The following is a 21,329-nucleotide window of genomic DNA, read 5'->3' as shown; positions in this document are numbered from 1 at the left end:
GGGTTTTTTTTTTTCTTCATCAGTGTTGCCACAGAACATTAAGTTTGAACCTCATTTCTTGACCACGTCAAAGAAATGACATACTTTTATCACAAACAAAATGATGTATTTTAAAAGGTGAAAAGTGGCCACACATTTTTCATTTCCAGCTGCCTAACTACATGCATGTTGACATCTGTCACTTGAGAATTAAGGTTTGAGTCTACGCCTGGATTTGTTGATGACACTGTATTCACATATAATCACCAACTGTAACCTGCTTAGGGAGTCAGAAAACCTTTGGGGAATCCCCAATGACGTCATAAGGAAACCTCCAACAATAAAAACATGGCCACTCTTGGTGACGAATCTGACGCCAGAAGCCTCAAAAAGACAGAAAACGTGATTTTATGACAATATTAGTAGTTCTCTTGAAATTTGTCGCTTTTTTATTTTTAATTTTTAAATATCTTTGTATAAACAGGCTTCAAATTATTACACTGACATTATATATTTAGCAGCTTTCAGAATGTAAAATAAAATTCTAAGCACAATAAATCTGACGCTTTGTGCACATTGTGATATCATGTGATGAAAGCCGCTTTTGTCTCAAATCAAATGTTTAAAATTAATGACAACATCGGCCTCGCGCTCATCATCTTCAGGTGCAAAAGGGAGCGCGCAAATGTGTTAAGACCATCACATCGTAGCTAGTAATATCCTGTTTTGGCCTTCAAAATAAAACACTAGTGATACAATTTTTTGTAAAACATTTTTGAGAAAGACTTGAAAACCGAGACAAAATAATGGCATCACTCTACGCTTTCTTCTAAAACTTTATTTTATAAATTACTGACAGCCGCACTGCGCACCTACTGCAGATTCGCGGGCGTTCGGTGCTCTTATTTTGAATGCGCATTTTGACAGTTTAAGAGTAATTGTGCCACATTTCCGCATACTTGATGCGGCGCTGTCGTCAGCCTGAAGCATCGGGGAAATAAAAATAAGAGGCGAAGCAGGTTGTTTTATTGTGGTCGTTCCTGAAGATGGTGGCGAAACAGAGGATCCGCATGGCCAACGAGAAACACAGCAAGAACATCACGCAGAGAGGAAATGTGGCCAAGACGCTGGTGAGCCCTTCGGTGACAGCGACATGACGCCAGTTTGACATTAGCGCGCACAGGTGCCGTTCGTGAAGGCGGCACGGTTCAGCACAGTATGACTCAGGAGCTTCATCATGCCCATCACTCAGAACCAGCGCTAATAAACGGCTTGTCAGGCTAATTCAAGTCAACGTGCGTCTTTAAAACAGATTTAGGTAGAAGCCAAAAAATACAACATAGACACTGACCTGATGTTCCCTTAAAAACACATATTTTCAGGTCTTTAGGAAAGGACGAGCCTGTTACTTTAAATGGGAAGGAGTTGCGGCTGGCCACGCCCCCTATGCTTTCGGAGAGTGTTTTTTTTCTGTGTGGGCGTGACCATCTCAGTGGGGTGGGTCTAAGTCATGAAAATGTGAGTCTTTATCAAGCTGCATACTTCAACACTGACATTTGAAGCCTTCCCTGAAGTAAAAAAAAAAAAATGTTCCTTGTCTGGCCACTTGAGGCTGCCTCCAAAACAGCACATAAGACTTCATGTTAAAATGTCCAAATTTAGAGCAGAAATAAATGTTCAGAACCTGGTACAAAAAAAGGTTCTGGTCTTGAGTGTCCTCAGTGACAACTGTAAGGGGGGGGGCATTTTTTTCTAACTTCTTAGTTTCACATGTTTTGAGCCAAAACATTCTGTATAATTGTGAGAATAATTGCTTTGAGTGACAGCTGCTGAGTTGTCTCCGCCTCCTGTAGCGTCCGACCGTAGTTCAGAGTCGCCCAATGCGGGTGCTAGCTGTTGTGGAGCGTGTGTCCGTTTGTTTGGAATACTGTATTACAAATGCCTGGAATAACATGATTTGTTGTGTGGTGAAACATCCGAACAGATCATCTAAGATGTCCCTGCTGCAGTATTTGCGCTGAGTGAAACTCTGGTTAGATTTAATGTTGTCTTAGGGTTAGTGTGCTAATGGTGTTAGCACTGTCAGCAGCTATCAGTAACCTGATCTGTTAAGCCCTGTTAATTAGGGGTGTCGGCAAAAAGTGATTCACGTCCGAATCGCGATTCTTATTTATTATGATTCTGAATTGATCCACTAGGGATGTGAATCGTTCAATAACTCACGATTCGATTCCGATTCTTGGGCTGACGATTCGATTCAGAATCGATTTTCGATTCAAAGAGCTCTGAGAAATAGTTCTATTACTTAAAAATGTTTATGTTTAAGAAAATGCAGCTTTACAAGGTTAATCAAGTGATTCTAGATGTAAATTTACTTATCTGCTTTGCTCGTTCAGAGTTGGCTGGCAGTTTAGCGAAGCGCTGGTAAGTCGTCGGCAGATACCGCTGCTCCACTTCTTTTAGCTCCGGGTGATGGTGTAGCATGTGGGCTTGTGGATTTGAAGTGTTTCCAAAGTACTTGACTTTCATTTTGCAGATTCTGCACACTGCATAAGTCATGTCAAGCTCCTTCTTACGCAGCAAATAATAAAATCCAAAATGCGCCCAAACATTTGCCTTCAGCTTAGCATGTCCGCCATGCTAAGCTACAGCCACTGAACTCTGAAGCTCACGAGTGTTTGAAGCATGCCGAAACACCCCCCCTCACGGGGACGCTGTAGTATAGAAGCCGTTGCCTGACAAACAGTACACACAGCAAGTAAGCAAGAAAATGTTTTAAAAAATGCCTTTTAAAAATCGATTCTTGGACATTTTGGATTGATTCAGAATCGTAATAAATAAGAACTGCGATTCGGACGTGAATCGATTTTTATTTTTATTTTTTTTCCCCCGACACCCCTACAATCCAAAATGTCCAAGAATTGTTGTTGAGCGATTCACATCCCTACTGTTAATCCACTATTACTGAGAAAAGTAGAGCGCCACGCTCGCAGAGCACAAACATCCACCAACACTACTTTCCAATTCCACAAATTTTTACCTTGGAAAAAATTTTCAAGGTCAAAGTCCTGTTCAAAGTGGCTTTTCATCAGCTAAAATACGAATATAGATCAAAAGGACTTTTCACTGTTAAAATGAAATATCCACTAAATCCACAATACGGATCAGAAGCGGATCAAACTTAGTCCATTCATTGAGAGTGTCAGTTTGCACCTCACTGTCACAAAGGAGAGTGATTGTGGCAGATTGAGATATAATGTAAACTGTACACCATATGGGCTATTCAATATTAAATTCAAACGTCCACAAAATCCACAGTCCAGATCAGATCTGGATCAGACATTGTCAGGCAATAGTGAGTGACAGGCTGCACCTCACTTTCAAATATGAGAGTGATTTGGGTACATCTGATTGTGATATAATGTAAAATTTACATTAAACAGGGTTTTCAATGTTAAATTTAAATGGCCACAAAATCTGTAATCCGGTGTCACAGTCCCATGTAAAAATTCGTCCGCCCTGCCTTCACTGTACATGTGTCATTTGGGACCACATGGATAAATGTGATTTATTAAGCATCAGATGACAAGGTAAAACCTCATTCTAAAGTCAGTTTTAAGCAGAAACGAGGCAATAAAGCAACATGACTTAGGTGCAGCAGCTCTGATCGGTTCGCCGTCTTTGATTACGAAATAATGCTGAATTTATGTGGAAGTGATTGTTGTACAAAAGTTTCAGATATCTGTCGCTGAGATGGATAATGACGGAAGTGTAGTTTTAAGCAGGAACGAGGTGATAATCGCTGGTGACGCTCAGAAATGATGCTGCTGAGTGAGCTCTGAAATGACTCGTGTGCAGTGAAGGCAGGGCAGACTGATTTTTTTTTTTTAGGGGGACCGTTTGGTCAGTGACACTGGAACAGATCCAGATTAAACTTTGGCAGTGGATAAAGGATACTATCCTACATAACGCTCTCAAATATGAAACAAATCTTATCTTTTTTGACTGCGTTATGAATTTCTGAATATTCGTTCAGTGTTAAAGATAGAGATTTTTCCAATTTTCCTAGATTTTTCCTGACTTTGACCTATGACCTTGAAAATTCAATCAGGTCTTGCCTATCAGGATATGGATCCTCTCTAAAAAATAATTGAAAAAAGGTAATTAATTTGTGGTAATATTTTCATTTTGATAGTTGCTGTTCATCCTAATAGGGAAATGGGGAGGTTGTTCCATCGTTTCAAATCATTACAGATTTTGTCAATAAGTGGGACAAAGTTCAGGTGAACTAGCTATCCTAATTTAGAAGAGATCTTTATGCCTAGGTACTTAATATTGCTAGTTGGAAATGTATAGTGTGGATCTTGGGGTGCAGTATTCCATGAGTCCTCAGTTAAAGGAAGTATCATTGATTTTGACCAATTTATAGAGTAATCTGATAATTGTGAAAAAGTAGTGATCAGTTTAAATACTTCCTGTAGTGATTGTGAGGGTTCTTGGAGATATAGTGTGATATCATTAGCATATAAATTGATTTTGTGGTCAGATGTTGAGGAGTTGATACCCTTGATGTTAACATTCTGATGGAATGCAGCCGCAAGAGGTTCAGTAAATATTGCGAATAATAGTGGTGAAAGTGGGCGGCCTTGTCTAGTCCCTTTTTGCAACGTGAAACTTTGAGATGTAATCTCATTAGTTGTGACTGTGGCCTTTGGTGAGTTATATAGAGTTATGATCCAATGAATAAATGATTCTACAAAACCAAATTTATGAAGGACTCAAATAAGAAAACTCCAACTGACTGTGTCAAAGGCTTTTTTTTTTTGCATCCACTGACACCACTATTGCCTTTGTCTTGCAACACTGTGATCTGTTAATGAGATTGAGAAGTCTTCTGAAGTTATTGGTACGGTGTCGACCCTTAATAAACCCAGTTGGCTCATTATGTATTATATTTTTTCTAAGTGGGATACCAATGCCCTGGCAATGATTTTTACATCAGTATTTATTAATGATAGAAGACGGTAATTGGAGGTCAGAGTAGGGTCTTTTTCTGGTTTCAGTATAAGTATTATTGCTGCAGTATCCATATGAGTGGGAATCTGACCTTTGGTCCAAATTTATTATACAGTCCTAAAGAATAGTGGAGCCAGTATCTGCCAAAAATGCTTCAGGAATTCAGGAGGAAAGCCATCTGGGCCCACAGCCATGCCATTAGGCTTTTTATTCAAAGCTGCATGTAGTTCTATGATAGTTACAGGTGTGTCTAATGTATCTGTGTGCTCTTTAGATAGCTGAGGTAGGTTTAGATTGTCGAGGAATGACTGGATATCTACTGAATTAGGTGTATTCTCCGATTAGTAATTACTGTAGTAGTTCTTAAATATCTGATTAATTTCCTGTGGCGACTGCGTATAATTTCCAGTTTGATCCCTGATAGATGTTATTCTTGTTTTTTTTTTTTTTTTCCTTATTGCGTTGTAAATGATTTGCCAGAAATTTACCTGATTTATTATGTTCAAAATTATTATATATAAGTCATTGAATGAGGAACTTTTTTTTCTCTATAATATTGTCAAGTTGAAATTTTGCATTATTTAATTCAGACCAAGTTTGATCACTTGCATCCACAGCATATTTATTTGTTAATTTTTTTTTCTTCAAGGTCATTTTCTAATTTATGTTTCTTTTTTATAAGAATGAGTGAAATAATTTTTCCTCTAATTACTGCTTTTCCTGTTTCCCAAAGTAAAGAAGGAGAAATACTCGGAAAGTCATTTCTTTCTATAACGTCTGCCCACTCTCCTTATGATTTTATCAAATTCAGAGTCATTTAAAAGTGAGGTGTTAAAGCGCCATGAGTGAGATGGTTTAATAGTGGATTCTGTTTGTACGTAGACACAGGAGCATGATCGCTGATAGTGATGGAATGAATTTTAGAATTCATAGAATTACTAGTGAGGAACAAGTCAATTCTAGAATGAGACTGATATACAGGAGAAAAAATGTGTATTCCTTTGTTCATGTATTTTTGATTTTCCAACTGTCCATCAGACCAAAGTCATCCATATACTCCTTTATAGTTTTAGCAGACTGAGAAAGCCTTACAGATGTTGGAGAACTGGAACGATCTAAAGACGGGTTTAAAAGCAACGTTAAAGTCCCAATGATGACTGCCAAATTGGCCATTAAATTAGAGATCTGTGAAAACAATGTATGAAAAAAGGTTGGGTCATCATTGTTGGGAGCATATAAATTAATATATTTCACTGAAAATAGCTGCCTGGGTTATTATATACTGACCTTCAGGATCTGTCACAAATCTAGAATATTTCTGATTCACAGATACATGGAGAAGGTGGAAAACTCCAGGATGAGACAATGCAGTTGAAGTGTCTTGTCAAATGATACAAACATTACATGTAGTGTGACTGGGAATCAACCCCATGTTGACTTTTTACAGTTTGCTAACCTCAGTGAGGTGAGAATATTTTGTTGTCATTGCATGTTGTTTATTTGTTTGTTCCTTAAATTCAAATCTGTCTGCCGTTTCTGGGGTTGGAAAGAACCTCTGAACTAATACACTGTAAAACAGATATCTAAGAAAGTAAAAAAGATTTCTTTAAAGTAAATTTTACTTATTTTTGTCTAAATAGAAAAGTAATCTGGGCAGCAGGTGGGCAGCGATTCCCGGCTGTTGCCTCACAGCGATTCCCACCTGTGGAGTTTGCATGTTCTCCCCATGTTTGTGTGGATTCTCTCCAGGTAATCTGGCTTCCTCCCACATCCAAAGACACGCAGGTTAGGTGGACTGGAAACTTGAAATTGTCCGTAGGTGTGGATGGGATTGTCTGTCTATATGTGGCCTTGCGACAGACCTGCGTCCTGTCCAGGGCGTACCCTACCTCGCGCTCTATGACTGCTGGGATAGATTCCAGCCCCCCGTGACCCTTAATTGGACTAAGTGGTTGAAGGTGTGTGTGTGTGAAAAATAATCTTGTCAAGCATTTTTTACATAAGAAAAAATGTCTTATTTTGGGAAAATGTATCTCACTTTTTCTTAACAAATAAGAATTTTGTCTAATTTTAAGGCACATTTTGATTATTCTGTAATCTGTGCCTGTACATTTTACTAGTTTTGAAAATTCTAACAAAGTACATTTTTCTAACCCCACTGGCAGATTGTTTTGTAAAATACATAAAATGTTTGGAAATTACAACAGTACTTACGATTCCAGACTCCAGCTCTGCACATTTCTGGGAGTCTTGTGCAGTAGCACAATTCTAATATGGTCCAGGTCCCATTCAAGAATTGTTCAAATTTGCAAAAAGTGCAGAACATGCATATCGGATGCCTGACTATCGGACTGTGCTACCCGCTCTGCCATTGTTCAATAAGGTTTAAGGGGAAATGAAACTGTAGCGTAGTGACAGATGCCAGCAGGAGTCGCTGTGCAACAGTAGTCAATAGGTTTCACTCGCCTAACAGCCAAAGGAAACTCTGGCCACTCAAGCCAGAACCTTGGTTTTAGCTGGTCAGATCGTCTGCCTCCCAGGCCACAGATCATAAGTTCACATCCCGAATGGAGCGAGTGGGAGGAGTTGCAATGACAATGCAGAGCAAGCCGCTACGCTAGCCGATTTGGCTAATGATGAACAAGTGTCACATCCACCTTAGCTAGCGTAGTAAAAAGGCTTGCAACATATTTTATGTTGTACCTGTGTTATTGATATTAGCTGGGCAGTTTTTTTGCCTGAGTCTGTTTAATCTCTTATTAAGTAAAAAAGATAACAAAAATTACTCTCAATGCAAGACTTATAGTCAACAACAGGGCTCAAGGTACTGAGCAGAACTATTTAAGAATGATTCAGGGTTGTAAACTGGTATATTGGTGAACAATCGTCAGAAAGATGAGGACAGCAGTAGTGATTGTGAACAATGATTAAATATGACTGGGATTGTAAAAACAAAAGTTATAGTATAACATATAAAAAAATAGTCCTCAAGAGTGCAAAAAAACTGAATAACAAAAAAAAAAAAACAGAATAACAACTCGCTGGGACAAGGGAAAAAGACATTGCATCCAAACTGGTTCATTTTTGCTCTGCAGCATCTGTCATGTTTCTGTGACAGTATCGACACTCACGTGTGTTGTGTTGTGTTGTGTGTTTCTAGCGACCGCAAGAGGAGAAGTATCCAGTGGGTCCCTGGCTACTCGCCCTCTTTGTATTTGTTGTGTGCGGATCAGGTATGTAACTCGGATATCGAGCGAACACATGCCCTTTGACGGGGCTCGAACAGCCTTGCAAATTACACTAAAACTGGCCACTCACTACATGACAATACGGTGTGCTTGAACCTTATCAACGTAAAGCAGTACCACATCAAAGCAATGCAGAAATGTATTTCAGAGGAAATGCAGAACACCGTGTACAGATTGCATGTGCGCCGCACAGATTTTCCCATCTGCGGCTGATGCAGCTCTCCAACGTGAGACAGAATTTTTTTCTGTGTGTGCAAAAGGTACAGTTATTTCCTGTTTGATTAGTTCATGCACACAGTAAGTGTCTGCATTCTACCAAATTGTCAAATGTACAGAATTGAGATAGAAAACAACACCCTGTGTGATAGATGTTGTTACTGGGTGTATATGTGGGTAGTGACAAACAAGGAAATAAATTTATTTAGCACAACTGGATCTTTTTAACTTGGAGAGAAAGGTCCACATGAGCCACCACCTCACCTTTTCCAGTGCACTGCTCAAAGTATTTCTGTCATGTGCACAAATTAATCAAACATTGTCAATGAATCACAATAAGATTTCAGATGCAATCTTTTTTTTCTTTCTATGTCGTCGTTTCTACGGCCACTATGGTCCTTTAAAGGTGACTGATGCTCTTATCTGGTGTTTCATCTCCAGTTCACACAGTGTTGATAGATGTCTGTTGTATTTGGACACAGGCAAGCGTGTCATTATGTTTTTCATTTTGGCACACACTCAAAATGTTGCTTTGTGTGACTGTCTCAGCAAGATACACATTTGTAATGCAGGTGCTCTGTGCACCCTGCAATAGGTTCTGTGCGACTGTGGCAAAATTCACATTTGTATTGCATCAAATTGTGGCCAGCTTTAGACAGTAAAAACAGCTTAGTTGCTTTAAATGCCAGCTTAAGAGTTTTATTGAAATCCTCTAATATGAATTTTATTTTTACTACTGTAAATGCAAGTCATACAGAATGTACTGTATGTTATGTTGTTTATACACTCCAGTATATCTGTTTTTAGTTTTAGTATTTAGTAGTTACCAGAAAGGGGCTTGTTTTGTTTTCTGTTTGATGTATATCAATACATCAAACAGAACTGGTCATGTTAAACAGGTTGTATTAATGAAGGTTAGGGCTAAAAATAAACAAGCAGCCGTAACAGACCCTCGGTCCTACTGATCAGATCTCATCTCCATTAGAGAGATGCTGTCTGAAAAGTCACAATATGTCAGGTCACCTGTAGAAACATAGCTCTAGCCATCAGAACTTGACTAATCTTGACCCTAGTGTATTGCAACTCTGTGAAAAACTGTATGCCGAGCAACTTCCTACTTTTAAACTCTGATAAGATTGAAATGATGGTTCTTGGTCCAGTGAGACATCGGCATCAATTTGACCAGCTAACGCTTAGCCTAGGCTCATGTGTCATACAACCCCTGGCAAAAATTATGTAATCACCGGCCTCAGAGGATGTTCATTCAGTTGTTTAATTTTGTAGAAAAAAAGCAGATCACAGACATGACACAAAACTAAAGTCATTTCAAATGGCAACTTTCTGGCTTTAAGAAACACTATAAGAAATCAAGAAAAAAGATTGTGGCAGTCAGTAACGGTTACTTTTTTTAGACCAAGCAGAGGAAAAAAATATGGAATCACTCAATTCTGAGGAAAAAATTATGGAATCACCCTGTAAATTTTCATCCCCCAAATTAACACCTGCATCAAATCAGATCTGCTCATTGACATTGACCCTGTGCCATGACATTGACCCTATGTGTCTTTTTGCAAGGAATGTTTTTGCAGTTTTTGCTCTATGGCAAGATGCATTATCATCTTGAAAAATGATTTCATCATCCCCAAACATCCTTTCAATTGTCCAAAATATCAACATAAACTTGTGCATTTATTGATGATGTAATGACAGCCATCTCCCCAGTGCCTTTACCTGACATGCAGCCCCATATCATCAATGACTGTGGAAATTTACATGTTCTCTTCAGGCAGTCATCTTTATAAATCTCATTGGAAAGGCACCAAACAAAAGTTCCAGCATCATCACCTTGCCCAATGCAGATTCGAGATTCATCACTGAATATGACTTTCATCCAGTCATCCATAGTCCACAATTGCTTTTCCTTAGCCCATTGTAACCTTGTTTTTTTCTGTTTAGGTGTTAATGATGCCTTTCATTTAGCTTTTCTGTATGTAAATCCCATTTCCTTTAGGCGGTTTCTTACAGTTCGGTCACATTCGTTCCTCATTTGTTTTGTTGTACATTTTTCGTTTTTTGAGACATATTGCTTTAAGTTTTCTGTCTTGATGCTTTGATGTCTTCCTTGGTCTACCAGTATGTTTGCCTTTAACAACCTTCCCATGTTGTTTGTATTTGGTCCAGAGTTTAGACACAGCTGACTGTGAACAACCAACATCTTTTGCAACATTGCGTAATGATTTACTCTCTTTTAAGAGTTTGATAATCCTCTCCTTTGTTTCAATTGACATCTCTCGTGTTGGAGCCATGATTCATGTCAGTCCACTTGGTGCAACAGCTCTCCAAGGTGTGTTCACTCCTTTTTAGATGCAGACTAACGAGCAGATCTGATATGATGCAGGTATTTGTTTTGGGGATGAAAATTTACAGGGTGATTCCATAATTTTTTCCTCAGAATTGAGTGATTCCATATTTTTTTCCTCTGCTTGGTCTAAAAAAGTAACCGTTACTGACTGCCACAATCTTTTTTTCTTGATTTCTTATAGTGTTTCTTAAAGCTAGAAAGTTGCCATTTGAAATGACTTTAGTTTTGTGTCATGTCTGTGATCTGCTTTTTTTCTACAAAATTAAACAACTGAATGAACATCCTCCGAGGCCGGTGATTCCATAATTTTTTGCCAGGGGTTGTACATGACACTCACAAAGTGAGGAACCTTGGGGTAATTTTTAATCTTATGTTGTCCTTTGACCGCCACATTAGAAATATTACGAGGACTGCTTTCTTCCACCTGCAAAGTATAGCAAAGATTCATCCCATTCTGTCTATGGCTGATGCTAAGACCCTGGTTCATGCATTTGTTTCTTCCAGATTGGACTACTGCAATGTTCTGTTGTCTGGTTTACCGCAGTCCAGCATTAGGGCTCTCCAACTGGTGCAAAATGCGGCTGCCAGTCTTTTGACAGGAAGAAGAAAGTTTGACATTACACCCATTTTGGCATCTCTTCATTGGCTTCCTGTCCCAGTGAGATCAGATTTTAAGGTTCTGTTACTAACCTATAAAATTATTCACGGACTGGCACCTCCCTACTTAGCTGACCTAATTAAACCCTACATACCATCCTGGGCTCTGCGTTCTCAGGGTACAGGAATACTTTGTGTCCCTAGGGTGAATAAAAAGTCTGCGGGTCACAGAGCTTTCTCTTATCATGCCCCTATTCTGTGGAATGATCTCCCTGCATCAATAAAGCAGTCAGATTCTATAGAGAATTCAAGTCCAGACTTAAAACTTATTTTCCCTTTCGTATGGCTAGCATAATGGTATAGTATAGTACTATGCTTTCTACCCTTTTAAATTGATTTTATTAGTAAAGAGAGCAGGTCGCGGCCTCAACTTTATCTAAGGCCTGGGTCTTTTAGTGAAGCTTAGGGCTGGTGGCCCGCGATCACCTTAATATTTCTTCTGTTTTTCTTGTGGATAAATTATACTGTATTTGTTGTCTTTCTGCCACCTGATTCTGTTTTTTTTTTTTTTCTCTCGCTCTCTCTAAGGTGTGGCTCCATCCAGAGATGGGAGTGGGTGTTTTCTTCTGCAGGCCTCCTATCTTGTGTACCAGCATGGACTCCCAAAATTTCCTGTATTGTCTATTGTGTTGGTAGCATGGCTCAAGCAGAGGGTCACCCCTTTGAGTCTGGTCTGCTTAAGATTTCTTCCTCAAATCATCAGAGGGACTTTTTCCTTACCACTGTCACCTATGTGCTTGCTCTAGGGGTTGGTAAAGTTAGACCTTACTTGTGTGAAGCACCTTGAGGCAACTTTGTTGTGATTTGGCACTATATGAATGAAAATAAATAAATTGAAATTGAATTTATGTTACTGTATGAGGCACTAAGATCTCAAGGTTGAGTCTAGTGCAACTAACTCAAATCTACTTCGAGACCATGACCTGGATGACTGAGAATCTCCACAGACAAGAGTAAAATTCTTATCATCACTGAACAGACAAAACCATCTGCTCAGAGCTAAACATGGAATTAAGCATTTTAAAACTCATATACATGTTTAAAACCACGATAATTACTCTTACCTCACCCTAGCTGTCTTCCTGTTGCTGTTCTGGCTGTTCCACAAAGTCCACACAAGTGGAGTGCTGAGTAGTTTGAAGGTTATGTTATTGCTTCTTTTCAACAGCACAATCTTTCAGTTTGAGAGCATGATTTAATTTCACTCATTCTGCTAGAGCCCCCCCCCCCCCCCCAAAAAAAAACCAAAAGGAAAAAGAAAGGAAGAAAACAGGAAAACATGGTAATGAAAGGTAAAATGAAGGATATATACCTTTACAACTCCTGGAGAAAATGGAGAGAAAAGGGGTAAGCTGACTAAACCTGTATGACATGATTACACCATGTAAGACGACTTGAAACAGAAAGTAGACTACTGTGACGAGTTAAACAGTTAAATAATTACTAGCGTGTTGCCCATGGGGATCCAGATTGGGTAGCATTTATAAAATAGGTTGCTGACACTTTTCAAGGCGGTAGAAAATCATGCAAAGTTTCTGTAATGAGTTGAAATGTCATGTGAGTCCAAAATGTTTTTTGTGTTTTTTTTTTTGTTTTTTTTTTTAACCTTCGACCTCAACAGGTTTTCGAAGACTTCTCCGTTGTTCGCACGGACCTCGCTGCACTCGGTCCATACTAAACACCTCGGTCTGATATACCCGTACAGATCGAGCAAGCAAGGTTAATAATTTGTTTATTATATGGCTATTATATATATACTCGTATATATAGATATGCAAACTTACAGTATCACCCGAATATGAAAGCTGCTGCTGACGGTGTTGGGCTCATAGTCAGACCCGTTCGCTTTCGTCACCTCCACTAGCTTAACAGATGATCCGGTTGTTAGCTGGTGAGCTTTCAATCTGTGTTTTTTTTTTTTTTTTTTTTTTTTCTGATTCTGTTTAGATATTTATAGAACATGTTCATGTCCTCTTTGGTTTTTCTAATCGTGCTTTTAGCTTTCTAGTTTGTAACAAATACAATTTGTGATTCGGACCGATTGTCAGACCAGAAATTGGCCAATCACAGCGCTTGTGGCGTTGTAGCCACATAATAATAGTGTGTATATGATAACAAGAACCTAAACAATTTATAAATACATTAAGACAGTAAATTATCACAAAAAATTATGTAATTAACAGGAAATTAAAGGCTTGAGTTCTTCTAAAAACTTAAGGGCTAAGGTTCTAAAAACATTCTGGAATCACATACCATTAGAACTCATTATACAAGCTTTGCTTAATTAGTTACCACCCTTGAAAAATGTCAGCTACCCATTTTATAAACACGACCCAATCTAGTGCCCGTAGAGCCCCATGGGTAACACGCTAATATGTACTATATTCCTTAAAAACCAGAGTTGAATATGTTTTTTGCTTTTAAGTAAATATAGCCCCCCTAAGGGGTTTTTACTACAAAGCGAGCTTATCACACCCAGAAATTTTTGTATGTCCTGGCTCAACAAATCCCAGTGTAGACTGGTGCCAAAATGAGGAAAGTGCTTTCTTTAAAGAAATGCAGGCAAATGTGAGAAAAAGGTGGGAATTACTTTGTCAATTTGGGTGTGCTGATTCCAAATCCGCCATTTGCCAAACTATCTGTCCTCTGATGACCTTGAGAGGTCATTGAAATTTTTACCTGCTGACCCGATTTACAAATTCCACTTTGAGCATGAATTATCAATCTGAGCTCATTCCGAATCCACAAAATGCCTACAAAATTATCCAGTTTTCTAGATTTGAATATTTCAAATTTTAATCACCAACTTTCCAGGATGTGCTTGACCTCTGGTGACCTTGAGAGGTCATTGACCTTTCAGATTGCTCCATTGAACTGTGAGTTCCTAATCATTTTTCAAAATGTGTCTCAAGTTTAGATAATATCTTGTTTTAAATAGCATGTCTATGAAAATGCCTTACCTGACCTTTTGTGACCTTGAATGATTAGTCCTGCAGGTATGACTGTTTATCCAGGCTTGACCATGTTTTCAGTATGTTTCAATCTGAATCCTTGTGCAATGGACTTTTCTAGAACTTTTATTTATATACTTCGGTATTTCACAAGCCAATCGTCATTCTGCACATGTACTTTAGGAAGAGGTCAATGACCTTTCGTGACTGCACTGCTTTGGAACATCAAACAGATAAACATAACATTAAAAATTTTTTGTCCTGTCCTAAATTGTAATATTTGTTTGTTTGTCAATGCAGGGACTTTGTAGAAAGCTGCAAAATAATCACAGACATTTACCTCTCCATGTGCACCATAAGGTCAATAGTGACCTTCCCATTTGTGACCCAATTTCACTTCTGGAAAATCCCCATGGACTCTGCTGCCATTGTATGCACACCATGAACACTGCTGTGTACATTTTCCAAAATGTACATGGTAATAATACAGTAACATGCTTTTGGAGGGCGGTATGCATTTTCAGTGTCCCTCTGTCCGTGCTCAGTCATCAAAAATGACCAATATTCGCTCGAGTTAGACGAGGGCGAATATTGGTCATTTTGGGCGACGGGCCTCTGAAAATGCATACTGCACTACAACTGCATTTTAATTGCATTATTTTCACTTACTGAGATACACAACACGTGGAATCACATTAACAATATTTAATGTAATTTCAAAACACACGACACCCAGCAAACTTGTACATAAGAAGTTGGTTCGCTTTAACTTTTGTCGTATTGGCTGGTATCGCACTGCTCTCCAAATTCGGCAGGGCGCCCTCATCAAGCAGCCTGCTTTGGCTGCTGTTCATTGTCATACTATCCATGATAAAATTATCCGGAATATCCATATTGGGACCAACACACACTTCTCGTCTTTTCATGTTATCGTCTGCAGACAGTTCTTGGGTTGCGCATACTATGACGTCATCACTTTATGCACAGCAGGCGGGTACTGGGATACCCGCCCGTTACTGCGGGCAGGTATGGACAGGTAGCATAAATGTAAATCTATGCTTCCGGCCCAGCAACGCCTCAGTAAGTGATAGTAATGTGTGGTAACTGCTTTCGCTGAGTAGCTAAGAAATAGCCTAGTTCAGAAGGGCTTTTGATTGTCACTTCCTAGCTACACTAAAGTCTTTCACAAGAGTAGAAATGAGAAATGGCCTAGTCAATATGGATCTGTGACTTTCATTCTGCTGTAGTACTGTGGATATTTCCCTCCAGTACTCTTCATGTGTAAATAGGTATACTAGTATTAAGGCTTTATTAGTTTGTGCAGTAAATAGCTGGTGTGTATGATTTATATATCATTGTATGTATAAGGCTTTCACAATAGTATAAATATGAAATGGCCTAGTCAATATGGGTCTGATTTTCATTCTGCTGTAGAAGTGTAGGTATTCTGTCCAGTACTATACATATATTGGTAGTTAGGTTTTGTTTATGTACTTTATACAGTGAATAGCTAGTGGTTATAATATATAGCATTGTATATCTCATGTTCAATTGTTGTTGCATCACTCACTCACTTGCTCACTCACTTCAACAAGATGTCCTGCAAGAAGGTTTGGATGAAAACGGGAACAGCGAAGAAACTGAAGTACAGTAGTGTTCAGAATAATAGTAGTGCAATGTGACTAAAAAGATTAATTCAGGTTTTGAGTATATTTCTTATTGTTACATGGGAAACAAGGTACCAGTAGATTCTCACAAATCCAACAAGACCAAGCATTCATGATATGCACACTGTTAAAGCTATGAAATTGGGCTATTAGTACAAAAAAGTAGAAAAGGGGGTGTTCACAATAATAGTAGTGTGGCATTCAGTCAGTGAGTTTGTCAATTTTGTGGAACAAACAGGTGTGAATCAGGTGTCCCCTATTTAAGGATGAAGCCAGCACCTGTTGAACATGCTTTTCTCTTTGAAAGCCTGAAGAAAACGGGATGTTCAAGACATTGTTCAGAAGAACAGCGTAGTTTGATTAAAAAGTTGATTGAAGAGGGGAAAACTTATACGCAGGTGCAAAACATTATAGGCTGTTCATCTGCAATGATCTCCAGTGCTTTAAAATTGACCAAAAAAACAGATGTGTGGAAGAAAATGGAAAACAACCATAAAATGCATAGAAGAATAACCAGAATGGCAAAGTGAAGCTAATTTATTTGCAAGAATCCCCCGCAAAGTCCCTCTGTTAAATAAAAGACATGTGCAGAAGAGGTTACAATTTGTCAAAGAACACATCAACTGGCCTAAAGAGAAATGGAGGAATATTTTGTGGACTGATGAGAGTAAAATTGTTCTTTTTGGGTCCAAGGGCCGCAGACAGTTTGTCAGACGACCCCCAAACTCTGAATTCAAGCCACAGTTCACAGTGAAGACAGTGAAGCATGGTGGTGCAAGCATCATGATATGGGCATGTTTCTCCTACTATGGTGTTGGGCCTATATATCGCATACCAGGTATCGTGGATCAGTTTGGATATGTCAGAATACTTGAGGAGGTCATGTTGACTTATGCTGAAGAGGACATGCCCTTGAAATGGGTGTTTCAACAAGACAATGACCCCAAGCACACTAGTAAATGAGCAAAATCTTGGTTCCAAACCAATAAAATTGATGCCTCACAGATGTGAAGAAATCATGAAAAACTGTGGTTATACACCTAAATACTAGTTTAGCGATTCACAGGATTGCTAAAAAAGCAGTTTGAACATAATAGTTTTTAGTTTGTTGCATCAACAGCAGATGCTACTATTATTGCGAACACCCCTTTTTTACTTTTTTTACTAATAGCCCAATTTCATAGCCTTAAGAGTGTGCATATCATGAATGCTTGGTCTTGTTGGATTTGTGAGAATCTACTGAATCTACTGGTACCTTGTTTCCCATGTAACAATAAGAAATATACTCAAAACCTGGATTAATCTTTTTAGTCACATAGCACTACTACAATGGTTACTTTTTTAGAGCAAGCAGAGGAAAAAAATATGGAATCACTCAATTCTGAGGAAAAAATTATGGAATCACCCTGTAAATTTTCATCCCCAAAACTAACACCTGCATCATATCAGATCTGCTCGTTAGTCTGCATCTTAAAAGGAGTGAACACACGTTGGAGAGCTGTTGCACCAAGTGGACTGACATGAATCATGGCTCCAACACGAGATATGTCAATTGAAACAAAGGAGAGGATTATCAAACTCTTAAAAGAGAGTAAATCATCATGAAATGCTGCAAAAGATGTTGGTTGTTCACAGTCAGCTGTGTCTAAACTCTGGACCAAATACAAACAACATGAGAAGGTTGTTAAAGGCAAACATACTGGTAGACCAAGGAAGACATCAAAGCGTCAAGACAGAAAACGTAAAGCAATATGTCTCAAAAATCGAAAAATGCACAACAAAACAAATGAGGAACGAATGGGAGGAAACTGGAGTCAACGTCTGTGACCGAACTGTAAGAAACCGCCTAATGGAAATGTGATTTACATACAGAAAAGCTAAACGAAAGCCATCATTAACACCTAAACAGAAAAAAACAAGGTTACAATGGGCTAAGGAAAAGCAATCGTGGACTGTGGATGACTGGATGAAAGTCATATTCAGTGATGAATCTCGAATCTGCATTGGGCAAGGTGATGATGCTGGAACTTTTGTTTGGTGCCGTTCCAATGAGATTTATAAAGATGACTGCCTGAAGAGAACATGTAAATTTCCACAGTCATTGATGGTATGGCGTTGCACGTCAGGTAAAGGCACTGGGGAGATGGCTGTCATTACATCATCAATAAATGCACAAGTTTACGTTGACATTTTGGACAATTGAAAGGATGTTTGGGGATGATGAAATCATTTTTCAAGATGATAATGCATCTTGCCATAGAGCAAAAACTGCGAAAACATTCCTTGCAAGAAGACACGTAGGGTCATTGTCATGGCACAGGGTCAATTTCAACGAGCAGATCTGATTTGATACAGGTGTTAGTTTTGAGGATGAAAATTTACAGGGTGATTCCATAATTTTTTCCTCAGAATTGAGTGATTCCATATTTTTTTCCTCTGCTTGGTCTAAAAAAGTAACCGTTACTGACTGCCATAATATTTTTTTCTTGATTTCTTATAGTGATTCTTATAGCCAGAAAGTTGCCATTTGAAATGACTTTAGTTTTGTGTCATGTCTGTGATCTGCTTTTTTTCTACAAAATTAAATAACTGAATGAACATCCTCCGAGGCCGGTGATTCCATAATTTTTGCCAGGGGTTGTATTATTCTGAACACTACTGTACATCATTCACGTACTAGCAGCAAGTCTTGGAGATGATATACTCATTGTACTTCCAGCATTTCATGTTATTACAGGTTGTGACACCACATCATTTCTGGCTGGTCACAGCAAGAAATCCAGCTTTAAGACATTCAAGGAGTGTTACAACCTACTGTCAGACCTGGGCAAAGGGGGTATCTCAGTGACCACACCTGTGCAGAGGCATTCACCTGCAAAGTCTTTAAGACTAGTCAGTCTTAAAGACTTTGCAGATGAATGCCAGTCGCATTTCGTCAGACAGAACATGGGTAACACTTTCTGCTCAGACACATTTACTGGAAACCTTACCACCAACTCATGATGCCCTGTCTTTTCACATAGAGAGCAAATTACCAAGCATCTGTGTGGAACCAAGCAGACCAACAGCAACCTGTGCTGCCTCCGCCACAGACCATGGGATGGAAAAGTGAGGGTGGTGCACTGGTCTCATTACTGACCTCAATAACATCTGTACCACAAAGGCTTGTGGTACCTTCTTACTTGCTGATGTACAACTCATTGCATATTTGGTAATTGTACATGCAAGAAAAACAAGTTTCAGTGCACCGCCGCATGTAGTTTCCACGCATCTGTATGTAGAAACAAGGCAGAGTAAATGTAACATAGTCAACTGCTACATGAGCTTCAGTTGGATGACCTCTCAAGGTCACCATGGGTCAGATAGGGTTCCAAAATTATAAAATGATATTTAGATTGTTTAAAATACATGATACTAAAATTGTGTGATATTTAAACAATCTGATAAAAAAAAAAATACTGTCTCAGACGCATATTAAAGTTTAATGCAGCGAACTGAAAGGTCAATGACCTCAAGGTCAGCATAGGTCAAGTACATCCTGGAAAGTTGGTAGTTAGAATTCAGAATATTCAAATCTAGAAAACTGGACAATTTTTGTGGGCATTTTGTGGATTTTGAATGAGCTCAGATTGACAATTCATGCTCAAAGTTGGATTTCTAGTGGGGTCAACCGGTACAAAGTTCGATGACCTCTCAAGGTCACCAGAGGACAGATACAGTTTGACAAATGGCAGATTTGGAATCAGCACACCCAAATTGACAAAGTAAGACCATTTGCCAACTTTTTCTCACAATTGTGTGTAGGTGTCAACATTTCCAATTTTGGCACCAGTCTAGTGTAGCTATCAAAGCTCACTGTGTTGTTTCATTCACGAGTCATGGGGGGGGGGTGCTGAAGGCTATCCAATCAGTCACATGGTGAGAGACAGGGTACACCCTGGACAGGACGCCAGTCTGTTGCAGGGCTACACATAGACAAGGACCTTCACACTCACAACTACAGTCAATTGAAGGTTTCCAGTTCACCTAACCTGCACGTCTTTGGAAGATGGAGGAACCAGATGGAACCCGGAGGAACCAGATGGAACCCACAGGAACATGGAGCAAATGTGCAATCTCCACGCAGAAGGGACCAGGCAGGAAACAATCCCACGAACCTTCTTGCTGTGAGGCAAAAGTACGTAATAATAGAGCTAATCACTAAGCCATGCTTGTGCCATTTCGGTTGTCATTTTTCTGCATCAGACATTGTGTGGATTTCATCAAAGAGGGTATGTAATGCATGATTATAAAATTTATATATGTAAACTTCTTGTTTTTTAAATTTGTTTATTATTATGATGTATTGCTTGGTAAAACTGAAATATGTGCAGATGGGGGAAACTGAACATTTTTGGCCAAGGTGAATGTAAGCTTAAGTCAGCTGTCTATCTAATTACCAACCCCTTGGTAATTGGGGCGGGGCACTGGGCCTTGTGAAACCTGCAGTTCCTGAATGAAAGACTGTGTGTGTGTGTGTGTGTGTGTTCCCAGCCATATTTCAGATCATCCAGAGCATCCGCATGGGAATATGATCTGGAAGGAACTTTTCACTCCCGTCCCTGCCCTCACTGAGCCCAACTAGCTCACAACCCGCACATCCATGACCCCCTCCAGAGGCCCACAGACTGACACCAAAGCTTTGGATCTACCTGACCTCTGGCAGAAGCATCCCCACCTCCAGTATTCCCTCATCCATCCATCTCCACTCCCTTTGGTCAACGTTTACAGTACCGCAGTCAGTGGTGCTGACAGCTTTTCTACGGACAGTCAGAGACCACGCCAGCTGGAAAAAGAGTCTGTCTTGTTGAAATGATTGTGAGTGCGTGTGATTATTACTGACAATGTGCCATACATGTCTGTATTTCCATGTTCGTCTGTGTCATTGACAAGATTGTTTTTTCAAATAAATGTTCAGCATTTAGGAAGCATTTGTGCACCCTGTGTTGATCAGAGGGAAACCTGCACACTGTGCTGCTGTGTTGATGTATTTTCAAAATGCAGTGTACAACTTAACATTAGTAGTATTTATTGAAGTCAGAATATTTTGACTGATTTGAAAAAAAATATAAATACAAACAAGTTCATTATTTATTTATATTACAAAATGAACAAAGACAGTAATGAGAATCTAGTAAGTCCCTTGGGCTGCTCCCTTGTTTTGCACTCGGGGTCGCCACAGCAGATCCAAGGT

At 39.2% G+C, this 21,329-nt stretch overlaps 1 protein-coding gene across 1 annotated transcript; it reads left to right on the top strand.

Moving 5' to 3' along the window:
- The first annotated feature begins 918 nt into the window (after positions 1-918).
- Positions 919-21,063, top strand: serp2 (stress-associated endoplasmic reticulum protein family member 2). The gene is made up of 3 exons (XM_034186328.1): positions 919-1,109; positions 8,156-8,228; positions 20,630-21,063. The coding sequence occupies exons 1-3, from the start codon at positions 1,026-1,028 to the stop codon at positions 20,668-20,670; spliced, it is 198 nt and encodes a 65-aa protein (XP_034042219.1). The 5' UTR covers positions 919-1,025; the 3' UTR covers positions 20,671-21,063.
- Positions 21,064-21,329: the final 266 nt, after the last annotated feature.

Source organism: Thalassophryne amazonica, chromosome 14 (genome assembly GCF_902500255.1).
Source record: "Thalassophryne amazonica chromosome 14, fThaAma1.1, whole genome shotgun sequence".
Taxonomy (NCBI): Eukaryota; Metazoa; Chordata; class Actinopteri; order Batrachoidiformes; family Batrachoididae; genus Thalassophryne; species Thalassophryne amazonica.
The sequence above is the reverse complement of the archived record's forward strand: the minus strand, read 5'-3'. Positions and strand labels throughout refer to the sequence as shown.